The sequence below is a fragment of the Xenopus laevis genome, chromosome 7S, assembly GCF_017654675.1.
Source record: "Xenopus laevis strain J_2021 chromosome 7S, Xenopus_laevis_v10.1, whole genome shotgun sequence".
Taxonomy (NCBI): domain Eukaryota; kingdom Metazoa; phylum Chordata; class Amphibia; order Anura; family Pipidae; genus Xenopus; species Xenopus laevis.
Window position 1 is genome coordinate 110,270,421 of NC_054384.1, and position 18,496 is coordinate 110,288,916.

At 44.8% G+C, this 18,496-nt stretch overlaps 1 protein-coding gene across 1 annotated transcript; it reads left to right on the forward strand.

The window, feature by feature from the left end:
- Positions 1-1,877: 1,877 nt before the first annotated feature.
- On the forward strand, positions 1,878-16,594 carry ddx19b.S (DEAD-box helicase 19B S homeolog; the record flags this gene model as incomplete). Its single annotated transcript, NM_001087163.1, is given in 12 exon segments — positions 1,878-1,959; positions 5,220-5,277; positions 5,538-5,609; positions 7,961-8,096; positions 8,733-8,825; positions 9,107-9,209; positions 9,977-10,088; positions 11,534-11,711; positions 13,604-13,841; positions 14,112-14,274; positions 14,715-14,906; positions 15,610-16,594. Coding segments are annotated over 12 exon segments (1,464 nt in total). The 3' UTR covers positions 15,672-16,594.
- Between the last annotated feature and the right edge of the window lie 1,902 nt (positions 16,595-18,496).

Here is an 18,496-nt window from a genome sequence, read left to right on the forward strand (position 1 = left end):
CTAATTGAGCAGAACTTCCCAGGGGAGAGATCAGCAGTGAATGGAGCCAGCACTGTACTGAGAGGCTCCTGCTGAACTGCCCATCAATAAAAGAGCAGCAGGGGAAGATCCTGTAGATATTTATTGACAGAGCCGGACTGGTCCACTGGGGAAAAAACCTGATTGCCCCCTGGTGTAGGCTGTTGCCCATGGTACTGTGGACTCGGGAGGTTGCGGCACAGAATCGTTGATGTTGCAAGAGCCCCGGTGGGCCCTGGACACCCCAGTCTGACGCTGCTTATTCTGATCCCCTGTAACTGGACCTGTATTGGACTCGTGCCTTTGGGTTTGTTGCTCTGATACAGAGGTGCCATTAAGGTGGGACTCACAGCGTTAGTCACAATTTACTGTGCACAATATACAGTGAGGCGGGTCAGTAACAATCAGTACATGGATCTATAGATGTGCAGAGTGTCAGTGCCAGACAGTATTAATAAGAGCCCGGCACTAACAGTACTTTGCTTCTGTATTTATTACCTCTGCCCCAACTCCCATTGCTATTGCCTGCGCCCCCTGCACTGCTGGTTCTGCCAAGGAATACTGCCAGCATTGCAAATCCTCAATGGCCACTGTGATACTGGAAAGGAATTCCAACGGCACACAGGACTGTAGGAAATCGTCAAAACCCGAAACGTTGCATCGCACTCCGCTTTGGAATAAATTTGGAAGATTTCCTACAGTCCTGGAATTCCTTTGCTGTACTCTGTTGTGGGGCTGCCGAACCTCTACCATTGTGCACCAGGCATATCGTTGTTATTGATTGGGTGTGCGAGATCCTGCCTTGATCCTGGCACTGTGATACTGTGATACTGTGATGCCTAGCCCTAAGTATTTTCAACAGATGAATCCACATTATTTGCCTCCCTCGGCCCCCAGTCTGGCTTAGACTGCCCCATCCCACCCCACTCTCCAGACACAAGATCATTCCCAATCCTGACTAAAAGGGAGACTGTTCCATATCTCTCTATCCTTTTATGTAATCATAGGGGGTAGCGTTACATGATCCCAATCATTATAGACACTTCCAGATTAGACATCGCTCAGTATTACAGCATAGGTATTCCCTGTACTAAACACAATTTAGCAGGAACAGTCCCTTAATTTGCTCATAGTCTGTACAGAGAGATCCCATAAAACTATGGCAGCATAGGTATTCCCTGTACTAAGCACAATTCAGCAGGAACAGTCCCTAAGTTTGCTCATAGTCTGTACAGAGAGATCCCATAAAACTATGGCAGCATAGGTATTCCCTGTACTAAACACAATTTAGCAGGAACAGTCCCTTAATTTGCTCATAGTCTGTACAGAGAGATCCCATAAAACTATGGCAGCATAGGTATTCCCTGTACTAAGCACAATTCAGCAGGAACAGTCCCTAAGTTTGCTCATAGTCTGTACAGAGAGATCCCATAAAACTATGGCAGCATAGGTATTCCCTGTACTAAGCATAATTCAGCAGGAACAAGTAGTACGTTTGCAGAGGGTAAATAATTACCATAAAACAGCAGTAAATATGAAGGAGAGATAGAGAGAATAAGACTCCATATAAAGAGACAAGATACCAGCAGTCAGGCACAGAGAAGTTAGCTGGCAGAGATGACCAGACTGGACAGGGATTGGTAGGAGGCGGATGAGTGGTAGCCAATTGCTGCCCTGCCTGGACCTTGCAACATTTTCCCACCCACCTGTGCCTTCTGGTAACTCCTTCAGGCAGGAACGAACGTTCTCCGTCTCTATTTCCGCCCGGACGGCTATTAAAGCGGCCTGGCCGCGCCCCCTCTCCTACTTGTCCGCTCGCTGATTGGCTGTCGAGGCGGAATTCTTTCTCTGGTTGTGTTTCTGGCTCGGACTGTACCCGGCACGATGGCGACTGATTCCTGGGCCCTGGCGGTGGATGAACAGGAGGCGGCGGCTGAGACGGTGAGGGAGGTCGGTCGGCCTAGTGGTGCCGGACATTAAGTTCTCACTTCTCTCCTTTGGATTTTGTGTCTCTATGGCCGGCACATGGCGAGGCTCGGGCTCATAGGCCTCCTCTCACCTGCGCTCTGTACCCGCTCTAGTCTCCAGTCTCTCTGTATAATTCATGTTCCTTACCCGCCCCCTCGTTACTGTCCCTCTGACATCAATTAGAATCTTCTTCCCCAGCCCCAACATTAAATGAGACCAAAACATACCAGTTCCTCCTGCCCATTCTCTGCCTCTGAGAGTCCCCTGCAAAACTGCACCTTCTTTCTAATCCTTTTCACCCTCGTGATTCCACCCCTTCCACTTCCTGGTTCTGCCACATGTAACTGCTTGTCCCCCCTTAGCACTTGTCCCCCCTTAGCACTTGTCCCCCCTTAGCACTTGTCCCCCTTAGCACTTGTCCCCCCTTAGCACTTGCCCCCCTTAGCACTTGCCCCTTAGCACTTGCCCCCCCTTAGCACTTGCCCCCCCCTTAGCACTTGCCCCCCCTTAGCACTTGCCCCCTTAGCACTTGTCCCCCTTAGCACTTGTCCCCCTTAGCACTTGTCCCCCCCTTAGCACTTGTCCCCCCTTAGCACTTGTCCCCCCCTTAGCACTTGTCCCCCCTTAGCACTGTCCCCCCTTAGCACTTGTCCCCTTAGCACTTGTCCCCCCTTAGCACTTGCCCCCCCTTTGCACTTGCTCCCCCCTTAGCACTTGCCCCCCCCTTAGCACTTTGCCCCCCCTTAGCACTTGCCCCCCCTTAGCACTTGCCCCCCCCTTAGCACTTGCCCCCCCCCTTAGCACTTGCCCCCCCTTAGCACTTGCCCCCCCTTAGCACTTGCCCCCCCCCCCTTAGCACTTGCCCCCCCTTAGCACTTGCCCCCTTTAGCACTTGCCCCCCTTAGCACTTGCCCCCCCCTTAGCACTTGCCCCCCCTTAGCACTTGCCCCCCCCTTAGCACTTGCCCCCCCTTAAGCCACTTGCACCCCCCTTAAGGCACTTGCCCCCCCCCTTAGCACTTGCCCCCCCCCTTAGCACTTGCCCCCCCTTAGCACTTGCCCCCCCCCCTTAGCACTTGGCCCCCCCCCTTAGCACTTGCCCCCCCCCTTAGCACTTGCCCCCCCCTTAGCACTTGCCCCCCCTTAGCACTTGCCCCCCCTTAGCACTTGCCCCCCCCCTTACTTGCCCCCCCCCTTAGCACTTGCCCCCCTTAGCACTTGCCCCCCCTTAGCACTTGCCCCCCCCTTAGCACTTGCCCCCCCTTAGCACTTGCCCCCCCTTAGCACTTGCCCCCCCCCTTAGCACTTGCCCCCCCCCTTAGCACTTGCCCCCCCCCCCTTAGCACTTGCCCCCCCCCTTAGCACTTGCCCCCCCCCTTAGCACTTGCCCCCCCCCTTAGCACTTGCGCCCCCCCCCCTTAGCACTTGCGCCCCCCCCTTAGCACTTGCGCCCCCCCCCCCCCTTAGCACTTGCGCCCCCCCCCCCTTAGCACTTGCGCCCCCCCCCCCTTAGCACTTGCGCCCCCCCCCCTTAGCACTTGCGCCCCCCCCCCCCTTAGCACTTGCGCCCCCCCCCTTAGCACTTGCGCCCCCCCCCTTAGCACTTGCGCCCCCCCCCCTTAGCACTTGCCCCCCCCTTAGCACTTGCCCTTACTATACCCTGACTTCACTTTGCAGGGGTGGGGGGCTGATCCATTTTCCCACACCCCCAACATTTTGGAAACCGAGAGACAAAAAGATTTTTTGCGAGTAGCGCAGGGAATGTTTTGACCACGCCCATTTTGTGACCACACCCCCTGATTACCATGTCCATTTTACAAAATTTGGCAGGTTATGAAAGTTTGAGCACATTTCTGTGGTTTTTCTGTGTTATTACAGTTTTGCTAATGAAGGTGAATTGCCCTTTAAGCTGTGACTCTAACTTCTTATCTAAAACTGTTACAAAACCATTTTAAGTATCTATTCTGGACTCTCTGCCAAGAGCCAATTAAGTTAAAAATGTATCTTTTCCTTGGCTGTTCAGCGCAGGAGATCAAAGAGAAACTCAGTACAAATCAGGGACTGCGGGTTGAGCTGTCAAAAACGGGACTGTCCCGCTCAAAACAGGACAGTTGGGAGGTATGATTTCCCCCAAGCAAAATGTAATGCATTTTGACTGGGAAAGGTGTTTAGGTCGCCTCAACTCATCCCATAGTTTCCAGTGGAGCTGTATTCGGTGGTGGGCATGTTGTCATGGAAACAGAATGTGATTCCACAAATGAGCCAGTCCATCAAATCATTGCCTCAATATATTTTTGCTTCCATTTCTTAAAATTGCTCTGCACCAATGCTGCGTGTTTGATTTCTTATTTTGGATTTGCTCACGTGGGCTGGAAGAGACTGGGGCTTCTGAATAAATACATTATATCGCTCAATGTTGTATTACAGGACCTCACAGCACATGAACTATTTCACTTAGTACCCAGGCCTTGTCCCAATGGGCCCTATTCACACTATAGTGGAGCAGGTTCTCTCACAGAACAGAGAAGCCTTAAAGGGATACTGTCATGGGAAAAACATTTTCAAAATGAATCAGTTAATAGAGCTGCTCCAGCAGAATTCTGCACTGAAATCCATTTCTCAAAAGAGCAAACAGATTTTTTTATATTCAATTTTGAAATCTGACATGGGGCTAGACATATTGTCAGTTTCCCAGCTGCCCCAAGTCATGTGACTTGTGCCTGCACTTTAGGAGAGAAATGCTTTCTGGCAGGCTGCTGATTTTCCTTTTCAATGTAACTGAATGTGTCTCAGTGGGACATGAGTTTTTACTATTGAGTGTTGTTCGTAGATCTACCAGGCAGCTGTTATCTTGTGTTAGGGAGCTGTTATCTGGTTACCTTCCCATTGTTCTTTTGTTTAGCTGCTGGGGGGGGAAGGGAGGGGGTGATATCGCTCCAACTTGCAGTAAAGAGTGACTGAAGTTTATCAGAGCACAAGTCACATGACTGGGGGCAGCTGGGAAACTGACAATATGTCTAGCCCCATGTCAGATTTCAAAATTGAATATAAAAAAATCAGTTTGCTCTTTTGAGAAATGGATTTCAGTGCAGAATTCTGCTGGAGCAGCACTATTAACTGATTCATTTTTGACAGTATCCCTTTAATCACTGAGTCTCATGGCTTTATTTGTCACTGTGTGTGCCCATATCTGCCCCTCTTACTGATTCTTCTTCTTCTTCTTCTTCTTCTCAGCTTGGCAAGTTAAACCTGAAAGAAGAAAAAGTGGAGAAGCTAAAGCCAGAGAGCAATGGTAAGTGGTTAGTGTTTCTACTGTTTCCCCATGAGCGTCCAAATATGTTACCTGCACACCCATTACTATGTAACAGTGATGCAGCAGTACAAAGTCACAAGCAATATAAAATCTAGAGCAGGCAAAGTATAAAGCCGACCCCCTGCAATCTTGTACCATCTTCCACCCTGATGCTCGCAGCTTTAACACTGTTTCAGGGGCCTGTTGAAATCCACTGGCATCTAAACCCAGTTCCATTAATGTGATTTTTGTTCCCCCAGGCACAGATGATGCGGAGAGTGCAGAGCAGACTGACGGCAAGAATGAAGAGAAGAAAGACGATGATGATAAAGGTTAGTGTGGGGGAGGGGCAGGAACAGAGTAAGTTTCATATTTTCTGAAATATCCAGTTTGTAAAAAGTGAATACAGACGACTCTCGTCAGAAATCCAATGAGCTTCTGGGGTGCAGGGAGATCCTTCAATGTCGCTACAACAAACTCTACAGAAAATGTGTAACAATATGTTGTCATACTTACCACTGAATACTCCTCCCTCCTCTCCTCACTCCTACTCTACTCTATCTCTCTCTTCTTCTCTGCTTTCAACAACTGTTTGCTAAAATCAAAATGTAAAAATAAGAACTTTAAAAAAAAAAAAATGAAATATCCAATGAGCAGTGTTCAGGCTGTAATTCATAAGACCTCCTCTTCTTTTTATAAGAGAGTGAGCAGGGACCTGGATTCTGGGATGGCAGTGGATGTGATTTATTTACAGTTTGCTAAAGCATTTGATACAGTGCCACACAGAAGGTTACTGGTTAAATGAAGGAATGTTGGCCTGGAACATAGTATTTGTACCTGGATAGAGAACTGGCTAAAAGATAGACTACAAAGAGTGGTGGGAAATGGAACATTTTCTAATTGGACCAGTGTTGTTAGTGGAGTACCGCAGGGCTCTGTACTAGGTCCCTTGCTTTTCAACTTGTTTATTAATGACCTGGAGGTGGCCATTGAAAGTACTGTTTCTATTTGTGCAGATGAGACTAAATTGTGCAGAACTATAGGTTCCATGCAGGATGCTGCCACTTTGCACAGTGATTTGTCTAAACTGGAAAACTGGGCAGCAAACTGGAAAATGAGGTTCAATGTTGATAAATGCAGGTTATGCACTTTGGCAAAAATAATATAAATGCAAGTTATACACTAAATGGCAATGTGTTGGGAGTTTCCTTAAATGAGAAGGATCTGGGGGTCTTTGTAGATAACAAGTTGTCTAATTCTGGGCAGTGTCATTCTGTGGCTACTAAAGCAAATAAAGTTCTTGTATAAAAAAGGGCATTAACTCAAGGGATGAAACATAATTGTGTCTCTTTATAGGTCCCTGGTGAGGCCTCATCTGGAGTATGGGGGCAGTTTTGGACTCCTGTCCTTAAGAGGGATATAAATGAGCTGGAGAGAGTGCAGAGACTAAGTGCAACTAAACTGGTTAGGGAGAGGGGTGTGTGTATGGGGCTGGGTTTTCATTTGGAGGGCTTGAGCTTGATGGACTTTGTCTTTTTCAACCCGATTTAACTATGTAACTGCATGTCAATGGCTCAAGATTGTGGCTTTAAATGCTTCCTTTATTGTGTGTAATGGCCTGCAGATGGAGATCAGAGGGAATGAAACAGTTATTCAGATTCTCTGCTGCATGTGTTACTTTCTGCATAAAGTTATGTTCCTGGTTGTTTGCTCTGTTATAGTATTACCCACGGAGTGGCAAAAACTGGTTGATTCTGCCTCTCATCAATCATATTGGCCATGGGCTAAACAAGCTTCGTCCTCTGGATCTGACTGGGCTTCTTCTGAGGACATTGTGTGACTTTGTATGTAGTGTCTGACTGCTTTGTACTGGTAGCATGCAATATTGGGGTGAGTGCTTATTTGTGCCCTGAGTACCCCTGGAACTATAGCAGGGTGACACCCCAATGTTTCTATATATCTGTAACCTTGTTATGAGCTAAGGGGGCCAGTCTGAAGGTCAGTTAGGGGGAGATTTGGGGTGAGTGCTCTTTTGTACCCTGGGTACCCCTGGCACTATAGCAGGGTGACACCCCAATGTTTCTATATATCTGTAACCTTGTTATGAGCTAAGGGGGCCCAGTCTGAAGGTCAGTTAGGGGGAGAATTGGGGTGAGTGCTTATTTGTGCCCTGGGTACCCCTGGAACTATAGCAGGGTGACACCCCAATGTTTCTATATATCTGTAACCTTGTTATGAGCTAAGGGGGCCCAGTCTGAAGGTCAGTTAGGGGGAGATTTGGGGTGAGTGATTATTTGTACCCTGGGTACCCCTGGAACTATAGCAGGGTGACTGACCAGACAATGTTTCACCTTTTAATATATGAACATTCCATTTCATGTTGAAAAGTTCTAAAGATTCTAAAAGTAAGGTTAGTCTATTGGTAATTAAAGCTCCCAGAATGTTTAGCGAATAGAGGTGCTGCTATGATTTCTAATTATGTATTTTATTATGTGAATGATGTATATGGTTGGTAAAAAAAAAAAAATGTTGTTGCAACTGAGGATCAGCTCAATAACTTCAGATCTGTCAAACCTCTTGTTTAATCAGCTGAGAGGTTTCTGTGCGGTGCCAGAGATTGAAAGTGGCGTTACTTACCCTTTACTTTCCATTGCTAAAACTTTCTCCACGTTTTTCTCGCCAGAGGACAAAGCCGCCCAGTCGCTGCTCAACAAGCTTATTCGGAATAATCTGGTCGGCAACACAAACCAAGTGGAGGTTCTGCAACGGGATCCGAATTCTCCCCTGTACTCTGTCAAGTCATTTGAGGAGCTGAGACTGTAAGTTCTAAACGTGGACTTCTCTGATAAAGGGAAAGTGACCAACCAGTTTTACTTTTCTAATTAATGAAATAATTAAAGGAGTTGCCAGATCTCCTGCCTTGTGGTGCAACAATGCTGCCTCCATTCGAGGGGATCTGTGGGAGTGCACAGCGCCAGGCCCTAATTAAATTTCTTGGACAAATTCCCTGTCTGTATCCACGGCAACTGCATCGACGGAGCCCGGTCTGTCTGAGCTTGTTCAGGCACTGGCAGAGACTGACTCGGTGTTGCTCTTTATTTCTTATAACTGGCTGCCCACTAATGGGGCACTCTTGTGAGTGTGGGCGCTGGCACAACGGAAAGCTGTACTCGCCCTATACAATTTTTAATTTCTAAGGCAATGACGGTGTTGCCCCAAAACTCCTGCAGACAGATCCTCTTCACCCATATCAATATATTAATTAATATCCTCTTGCAAAATGCTTATTCAATCATGCCTTCCCCTTTAAACGAAGCACGGATCCTGTAAGAATGAATAGGCTGAGAACAACGTCCTCCTTTAAGTGAAACATGGGTGTCTGTATTGCATTTCTTCTGTATCTTTTTATTCCGTATTCATTTCTGCTGAGCCAATCTCATCCCTGTCTTTTCTAGGAAGCCAGAACTCCTCCAAGGTGTCTACGCCATGGGATTTAACAGGCCCTCCAAGATCCAAGAGAATGCTTTGCCCATGATGCTGGCTGAGCCGTATGTATTGAACTCACTATTGCTCTATTATTCCTATGGACTTATCTCTACTTGGCCCATCAGGACCACTGGGGGTGGGGAAAAGAGAGCCAAACACCTGCTGATCCTTTAATCTTCTGTTCCCTTAACTTCCCCACCCCACAACTCGCCCATTATTGCATGGACACTGTATTACAAGTAGCTGATGTATCCGGACCTTACTGCCTAGCAACGGTCTCTAATTATGCATTTGGTCTCTGAGACCAGAACTTTCAATAATAAAAACCTTTCTCCCTTTCCAGGCCTCAGAACCTCATTGCTCAGTCTCAGTCGGGAACAGGTAAAACTGCTGCCTTCGTTCTTGCCATGCTGAGCCGAGTGGATCCTGCAAACAGATATCCCCAGGTAAGAGTGTATTAAGTGATGGAGACTGAGAGGGGAATAAAGGTCTTTGGTAAATATTTTACAGCAAATATAAGGCTGTCCTTGTCTTCAGTATTTAAGCTTAAAGGACAAGGAAAGGCAAAAAAATAAAATCCCATTTTTACTTTCTTTAATGAAAAAGAAACCTATCTCCAATATACTTTAATTAAAAAATGTGTACCGTTTTTATAAGAAACCTGACTGTATGCAGTGAAATTCTCCCTTCATTTACTGCTGTGGATAGGAATTGTCAGACGGTCCCTAACTGCTCTGCAGGGAAACAATCATACTTATGTACAGCAGGGGGAGCCCCCGCCTTACTTCCCAGCCATGCAGAACTCAAGCAGCTTTGTTTACGATAAGCAGCCCAGATCACACTGAGCATGTGCAGGGTCAGGCAAAGAGGTTTAACAAAGTTACAAGATGGTGACCCCCTGTGGCCAACTTTGAAAGCCCAAATCATTTCTTTGATTAGGGTTTGTGGTGCAGTAAGTTTGTTTAGTATACAAAATACAGCATTTCTAGTCTTATTCTATTTTAGACTTTCCTTGTCCTTTAAAGGGGAAAAAACCCAATTTCTTAGGTTTTTAGTTAATTGGATCAGTGCAGTGTACTCCTGGTTTATTACTCCTTGCAGTCTGTGTAGGCTTCTATGGCATTGGGTGAAGGTATGCACTTCCACTGCTTTTTGGTGCAATACAGGAGTCCTGAATAATATTGTTTTGCTGATTTGCGGTTTCCTTTTTCAGTGCTTGTGCCTCTCTCCAACCTACGAGCTGGCTCTACAGACCGGGAAGGTCATTGAACAAATGGGGCAGTTTTCGAACATCAAATTGGCCTACGCTGTACGAGGAAAGAAACGTGAGTATCCAGCAGCTGCCCTGGATATTAAAGGGGTTGTGCACCTTTGTTTCTACTTTTTAGTATGATGTAGAGCAGGGATCCCCAACCTCTCTTACCCATGAGCAATATTCAGATGTAAAAAGAGTTTGCGAACAACACAAGCATGAAAAATGTTCCTGGGTGTTGCCAAATAAGTGTTGTGATTGGTTATTTGGTAGCCCCTATGTGGACTGACAGCCTACAGTGGACTTTGCTTTGCAGTACACCTGTTTTTTTTATGCATCCAAAACTTGCCTTTCAAGTCAGGACTTGGGAAAAAAAAAAAAAAAACACCTGCTTTGAGGCTACTGGGAGCAACATCCAATGAGTTGGGGAGCAACATGTTACTTACGAGCCACTGGTTGGGGATCACTGATGTAGAGAGTGGTATTCTGAGGCAATTTGCAACTGGTGACCAATTGAAAATTTGCTTAGAATTAGTCATTCTATAACATATTAAAAGTTAACGTAAAGGTGAACCACCCCATTAAAGGAGAACTATAAGCCGACAAATGAATGTGGCTAAAAATGTATAAGTGAACTTATTGCACGAGGCTAAAGTTTGAGCTTGTCAATAGCAGCAATGATCCAGGACTTCAAACTTGTCACAGGGGGTCACCATCTTGGAAAGTGTCTGTGACACTCACATGCTCAGTGGGCTCTGATTGGCTGTTGAGAAGCTAAGCTTAGGGCTCGTCACTAATTATCCAGCAGAAAATGAGCTTCCCTGGCTGTAATATAAGCTGATGCTACAGGTTTGCTGATTATTCAATTCTGATGCTAATTGCACTGGTTTCTGTGCTGCCATGTAGTAATTATGTGTATTAATTACTAATCAGCCTTATAGTGTGACATTTCTATTCTATGTGTACTGTATATTGTGAGTGGCTCCCTAAGCTCAGTAAGTGACAGCAGCACAGAGCATGTGAATCAGTGAATCAGCAGAAAAGAAGATGGGGAGCTACTGGGGCATCTTTGGAGACACAGATCTTTACTGCTAAAGGGCTGTGGTTGCCTTGGGCTGGTACAGAAGCACAAAACGTCATGTACAACATTTCTAGCTGCTTCTTTAGTTCTCCTTTAAGAAACTTATTGGACCTTCCAGGCTTAGTTGGCAGCTCCGGTGCTTTCCTTTGTGTATACGGTACAAAGCCTACTGCACATGTAATGGTTTCAGGCCAACCCTACAAACGCTTGAGTGGAGCTCCATCTATCCCTGCTACTCCACTAGGCTGTATGTTTGCAATAGATCACAATGGGCAAATGGGGTATATTCAGCCTGATTACAGGGGGCAGTTAAAACATTAAGTCTTACTGTAACACTTGCACTCACCCATTCTTCATAGTTTGCTTAGTGTGAAGCGAGAAGTCTCCAAGAGAAATATTTGTTTTTGTATTTCATCTCTCCCCATATTCCTTTGTAGTGGAACGTGGACATAAGATTCCGGAGCATATTGTTATTGGTACACCAGGAACTGTGCTCGACTGGTGCTCCAAACTGAGGTTTATTGATCCCAAGAAGATTAAGGTGTTTGTACTTGATGAAGCCGACGTGATGATCGCTACTCAGGGACACCAGGATCAGAGTATCCGCATCCAGAAGTGAGTGACAATGAACTCTTTTCCTACAGTTTGTTGAGCTGGAGGCTTCTGTTTTCTATAGTTTGTCTGACTCCTTGGTTCTTCAGCACACTGCAGGAGAAGACATGGGGAGGCCCATTTATCAAGGTTGAATTTATGTAATTTTTTAATAAACTCACAATTTGACTGGCAGGTTATTTCAGAAAATATGTCTAATATTCGATCGAATGGTTCTGACTTGAAAGTTCTAATCCTCTTCGATTCATACCAATAGATTTTGCCCGAAAAAAAACCTCTGTCCGGAAAGGCTAACATCTCCAAATGTCTCAACGGACCTCTGCCATTGACTTGTACATGAATTCAGCAGGTTTTAAGTGGTGAATATTCAAATTAGGACTTTCCATGGTCGAGAATCTCAAATTTGAATTTACATTCGAAAAGGGAAATTACAATTCGAATGTGTGAATTTTGACACTGAGAAATTCAAATTTACTCTTCGAACCCTGTTTCATGTAAATAAACCATTTCCATAATATACTTTAGTAGTATGTCCCATTGGGTAATCCGAATTAGAAAACTGCCTTTTTTAAAAAAAAAAATAAGGGCCGCCCCTGGGATCATACGATTCACGGTGCAAACAAACAAAACAAATCATACATGTTAGGTCACATGAGACAATTAACAGACAGTTCTGTCTTTTGCTTCCACACCTCTTCCTGTTACAGTTAGAGCTGCAGTATTTCTGGTCAGGTGATCTCTTCCTGTTACAGTTAGAGCTGCAGTATTTCTGGTCGGGTGATCTCTTCCTGTTAGTTAGAGCTGTAGTATTTCTGGTCAGGTGATCTATTCCTGTTACAGTTAGAGCTGCAGTATTTCTGGTCAGGTGATCTCTTCCTGTTACAGTTAGAGCTGCAGTATTTCTGGTCAGGTGATCTCTTCCTGTTACAGTTAGAGCTGTAGTATTTCTGGTCAGGTGATCTCTTCCTGTTACAGTTAGAGCTGCAGTATTTCTGGTCAGGTGATCTCTTCCTGTTACAGTTAGAGCTGCAGTATTTCTGTTCAGGTGATCTCTTCCTGTTACAGTTAGAGCTGCAGTATTTCTGGTCAGGTGATCTCTTCCTGTTACAGTTAGAGCTGCAGTATTTCTGGTCAGGTGATCTCTTCCTGTTAGTTAGAGCTGCAGTATTTCTGGTCAGGTGATCTCTTCCTGTTACAGTTAGAGCTGCAGTATTTCTGGTCAGGTGATCTCTGAGGCAGCACACAGACCATCACGAAATGGTGGTTCAAGGCAAGAGATGTTAAAGGGCAATATTTACTTAAATATATATTCCAGCTTGATAAGATTCTTAAATATGCCACTTAATTTAATAAAAACTCTGTTCATTTTTGGGGTATAGTTTTCCTTTAATTATATGCTACCTCCATGTTATACCCCACTGTGCAATGAGCTCTTGTGACCTCTGGTTCATCTGAAGCTATAGCTGGAACAGTAACCTTTTCTGGGACTCCTGTATTATTCTAAAAGTATCCTGCACTCCAGTAGTCTCTGAACAGGGGGCAATTAAGTATAATATGACCCTAAAAACATGGTGCACTGTATATCCAATAGGGATGCACCGAATCCGGGATTCTGCCTTTTTCAGCAGGATTCGGATTCAGCTGAATCCATCTGCCCGGCCGAAACTAATCCGAATCCTGGCAGGGAGGGTAATCACTTGACTTTTTGTCACAAAACAAGTAAAAAAAAAATGGTTTCCCTTTCCCGGTTCGGTATTCGGCCAAATCTTTCACAAAGGATTTGGGGGTTCGGCCGAATCCAAAATAGTGGATTTGGTGCATCCTTAATATCCAAGGAATAAAAGCATGGCTGCCCTGTGCAAATCTAATGTTTCTATGGATCTGCTGCTTTGCAGGATGCTGCCCCGGGACTGCCAGATGCTGCTCTTCTCCGCCACGTTTGAAGAATCCGTGTGGAGGTTTGCACAGAAAGTGGTGCCGGAACCCAACATCATCAAACTGAAAAGGGAGGAGGAGACCCTGGACACCATCAAACAGTACTACGTCATGTGTAATAACCGCGACGATAAGTTCCGAGCTCTGTGCAACATCTACGGCTCCATCACCATCGCACAGGCCATGATCTTCTGCCATGTGAGTAAGGAGAGCAGAGACTTTATATACAGAACCAAAGCTCATGGTGCTGACAGATACCATTATTAGCTACGTTTTTGTTTGGCTTTCTTCTAAACTGATACGGTGACACATACGACCTATCACCATGTTTGTGACAAGTTCTCCTGTATGGCTGGCAACACTGTCCTCCCACCATAGATGACATAGAATTATAATGACATTTGGAATGTGGTGCCTTTTATATCTAGAAGTGACTTAACACAATCCTTGTTCATTTCTGTTGTACAGACCCGCAAGACTGCGTCCTGGTTGGCCGGTGAGCTGTACAAAGAAGGCCACCAGGTGGCCATGCTGAGCGGAGAGATGATGGTGGAGCAGAGGGCAGCCGTCATTGATCGATTCCGAGAGGGTAAAGAGAAAGTGTTGGTTACAACCAATGTGTGCGCCAGAGGTGAGAACTTGTCTTATATCTATATAAATTAGGTCTCCTTACTTTCAGCTCTGCAACTCTAGTGACGAGACCAAATATTTAGCTTCCTCCATCTTTAAAGTAATGACAATCGGCTATTCCGACTTTCCTGTAAACAATGGTTTAGTTAATACGTTTATAGTTCGTTATTTTTATCTTCTCCATTTAACAACGTTGATATTTTGAAAAATATTATGCTTTAATTATATCCCATTTTACGAATCTGCATGGTATTTGCTGCCTCGTTGCTCTTTCCTGTTTATGTGAAATTCGATAAAATATTTTAAAACCAATAGATTTATGAATCTGCTTTTTTTTTTTTTTTAATATCCTGTCAAATCTTTCTGATCCGGGTTTGGTGATATGTCTGATTAACCTTGGGCAGGGTTTAACGAACCTTCTGATCTATGCGTCTGCTCCAGGTATCGACGTGGAACAAGTGTCTGTTGTGATTAACTTTGACCTTCCCGTGGACAAGGACGGGAACCCGGATAACGAGACCTACCTTCATAGAATCGGTCGCACGGGGCGCTTCGGCAAGCGAGGGCTGGCCATTAATATGGTTGACAGTAAACACAACATGGAGATTCTCCAACGGATCCAGCAGCACTTCAGTGAGTATTTGTCCTTTGAATCGCTGCCTGTATTCTCATGGCACGGCTATAGCAAGTCCTGATTGGCCCCCTCGTGGGGTCCATTCTCTCCTCCTGTTCCATATCTTCCTCCTTTGCATATCCCTTGCTGTGTTCTGGTTCTGACATCAATCAATGGTAGCAGAAGTCTGTTGTTGCCTTTTTTTTTTTTTCCACCTCCTAATCCCAGTCTGCTTTTTCTGCTAAACTAGATTTTGACTATCTTATAAATCTGCACCTGCTAGCTCATGGGTGTAATTTTAGAGCCCTGTTCCCCCAACCCCATGTTGCTGGACGACTACTGCCATTATTCCTCAACATATAGTCAAGGCATGCTGGCAGTTGCATGTCTGGGAACCCAAAGTTAAAACAGGCCTATAGAGGAAGCAATCCTTCCACAGGGGAGGTAATGAGTAAGGACCCAGAAGGTGCATATGAGGCAGTATTGGGTCCCTTTTGCCTATACTGTTGCAATTGGGTTCATCCAACAGGGCCTCCAATATTTTGGGGGGAAACTGGGGTTTGTTCCACTTCTGCCTGTAGAGGTCACATGAGCTACTGTAGCTCCTGACAGGTTGGGAAGGTCACAGTAAGTTTGGTAGCAAATGTTGTTCTGCAGATTTGATGTCAGTGTTGTAGCTCCGTTCCTGCTCATATTTACTTATTGTCCATTGTCCATTCGCAGGTAAAAAGATCGAACACCTCGACGCTGATGACATTGATGAAATTGAAAAAATCAGTAAGTGAAATGTATTGGCGTCTCCTTCGTCTAAGCTGCATCTCTGGTGTCATCTTTCCAGAGGACTCTGGTTCTGTTCAGCCCAACGCCAGCAACACGCATGAATCTACTCGTTTTCTATAAGCCTCCCCAGCGAGGGGGACTGGGTGTGACTTTTTTTTTTTTCTCTCTTTTTAAGGGAAATCTTTTTAATCTACAAACTGCTGCCTCTCCAAAAATAATTGGCTAAGCCAGAGTGTAGAGCGGCAGCTTTGCACACATATACCTGCCGCCAGGAAACAAACTACTCGCCCAATGATTGTGCTGCAATTCACTGACTCCATATAAAACCTGCACCACATCACTAAACTGGATAAGACATAGGACACAATCACGCTAGGAATGGAACCTGGATTGTCATGTTGTCCCAGATCTGTCCAATCAGATACTTGTTCAGCCCAGTGCCTGAAGGCAGACTGCACATCATGACTGCATTAAATGGGTTTTTTGGGGGGGGGGGGGGCTGGGGATAGACTAAACCTTTTATCGGTGCTTCTCTTGTAGGATTGAAATGTAATAATGCAAAATGTGTTGCAAATGGTGCTGATGGAGGGCACCCAGGCCAGTGAGTGAATGAAGGGGAGACCTGGTGAGGTGCAATCCTGTGCTGTTTTATTGCATCGCCCACCTACATGGCAAGACTTCTTGCTGACTCTGCATTTTAACGCTTTGTTTTCAATACGTTGCTTTGAGACCGAAGCACCGGCCCTTTACAGAGTTTAAAAATAGTTTTGCAGATTTTAGGAAATGCGGACTCTTTATTTAATTACTTTAAAACAGCCAGGAAATATGCACGGGAGGTGAGGCTCCTTTTTAGGGTGTCCCAAACCTGCGGGATTCGGCTGCTCCTGTGCTGTATCTGCTTGTGTTTCAATAAAGAATCTGCCCCATGTATTGCTGTGGTTTTCCTTGCTTTAAGCATCTCCAAAGATATAGAAAGAAATATACCCTTTGTTTACTTAGCTGCCATCTTGCCTTGTACAGGGGTCTGGCAGGTTTGGAATGATCACAAAATGAAAATGATCCAATATAATTTATGGAGGGGCTTCTTTTCCCAGCAGATGAATTGGAGCTCACTCATAACGGATTCCAGTACTAACAAAATCCAAAAAAACAAAGTATTTTGCACAAATCCTGCATATAGAGAGACTTGTGATGTCTGGTGATTTTAATAAAATGAGCCTTTAATACATCTTCTAGGCAAATGGAGCCCCCCTATAAAGCTCCCCATAGACGCAACGATTCTTCTTGCTGAACGACTGATTTTAGGGAAGTCCGACCAATCCTTCGAAATTATCGTGCGGTTAGTGGGATTCGAACGAACGTACATCTTACGATTTTTCGGCCGACATCTGTCAGGAAATTGATCGGCCAGGTCAAAAAATCTTTGTGGGTCCCAGTGCAATGTATGTATGTCTGCAGGGCCAAGCAGCTCCCCTTTGTTTTCCTGCCAAATTGGTCTTTTTAGTTGATGGTCAATTCGTACGATCGTTCCGAGAAGATTGTGGTCTCTCGATCAGGATCTGATCAGCTTAAGATATATTGGATCTAACTGTCACCCACCCAATTCCTGCAGGAAGAGAGACAGATGCTGAGAGAGGAATAACTGATAAACTTGATTATTTCAAAAACAATGCAGAATTTTTAATTGATTGTATTTAGAAAGTTTATTTCAGTATGAGGAAGTTTATATTATATTTTTACAATAGTTCATGGGCCATTATGGATCTTTTAAAAATCTGTCATGCACTTATAGGGTTGCCACATGGCCCATATTTTAGGGGCCTGACCTGTGAAAATGTTGCTTGATGCCAATGTTATTTATAGGTAAAATCCATAAAAATAAAGGAAGGCCGGTATATTTTTCAGAAAAGATTGCAAACCTGTGCACTGATGGTATGTAAATATTTGCTGCCAGATTAACATTTATAACTAATTATGGGTATTTTAATACAAATACAAGGTCAGGTTGCCATTCCTGGGTATTTAATGTTTGCATGATTATAACACATGGACCGTTCCAAAGCCAGCCTGACTGTATGGCTAATGGTACAACATGCATATTCTCCACCCACACATGTTTAACCAATCAGTGCATGATAGATCCGCTCTGAAATGTCGGACAAGAACTTATCAGAACTGGCAGAAAGCTAAACAGAATGTGGGAGAAGTCCATGGAAACTGAATTCATTAGCTGGAATACAGGTATTAATTCTATTGAGGCAGAATATAAGACTATACATTGTACAATTAGTAAATATAATATAGATATAATTGTAGAGTGTGTTTATCTACACCACAGGGGAGCAAGGAAATGATTGGTTAAGCCGTTTGTCTTTCCATACAATCTACCCGCAGGATCCCAATTCAGTTAAAGGGCTTGTTCACCGTAGAATTAACTTTAAGTATGATGTAGAGCCGGGAACCTCACCCTTCTTCACCGTGAGCAACATTCGGATGTAAAAAGAGTTGGGGAGCAACACAAGCATGAAAAATGTTCCTGGATGGAGCCAAATAAGGGCTGTGATTGGTTTTTGGTAGCCCATATGTGGACTGGCAGCCTACAGGAGAACCTGTTTGGCAGTACAACTGGTTTTTATACAACCAAAACTTGCCTCCAAGCCTGGAATTCAAAAATAAGCTCCTGCTTTGAGGCCACTGGGAACAACATCCAAGGGGTTTGGGGAGCAACATGTTACTCACGAGCTACTGGTTGGGGATCACCGATCTAGAGACTGATATTCTGAGACAATTTGCAAATGGTTTTCATTTTTTATTATTTGTGGTTTTTGAG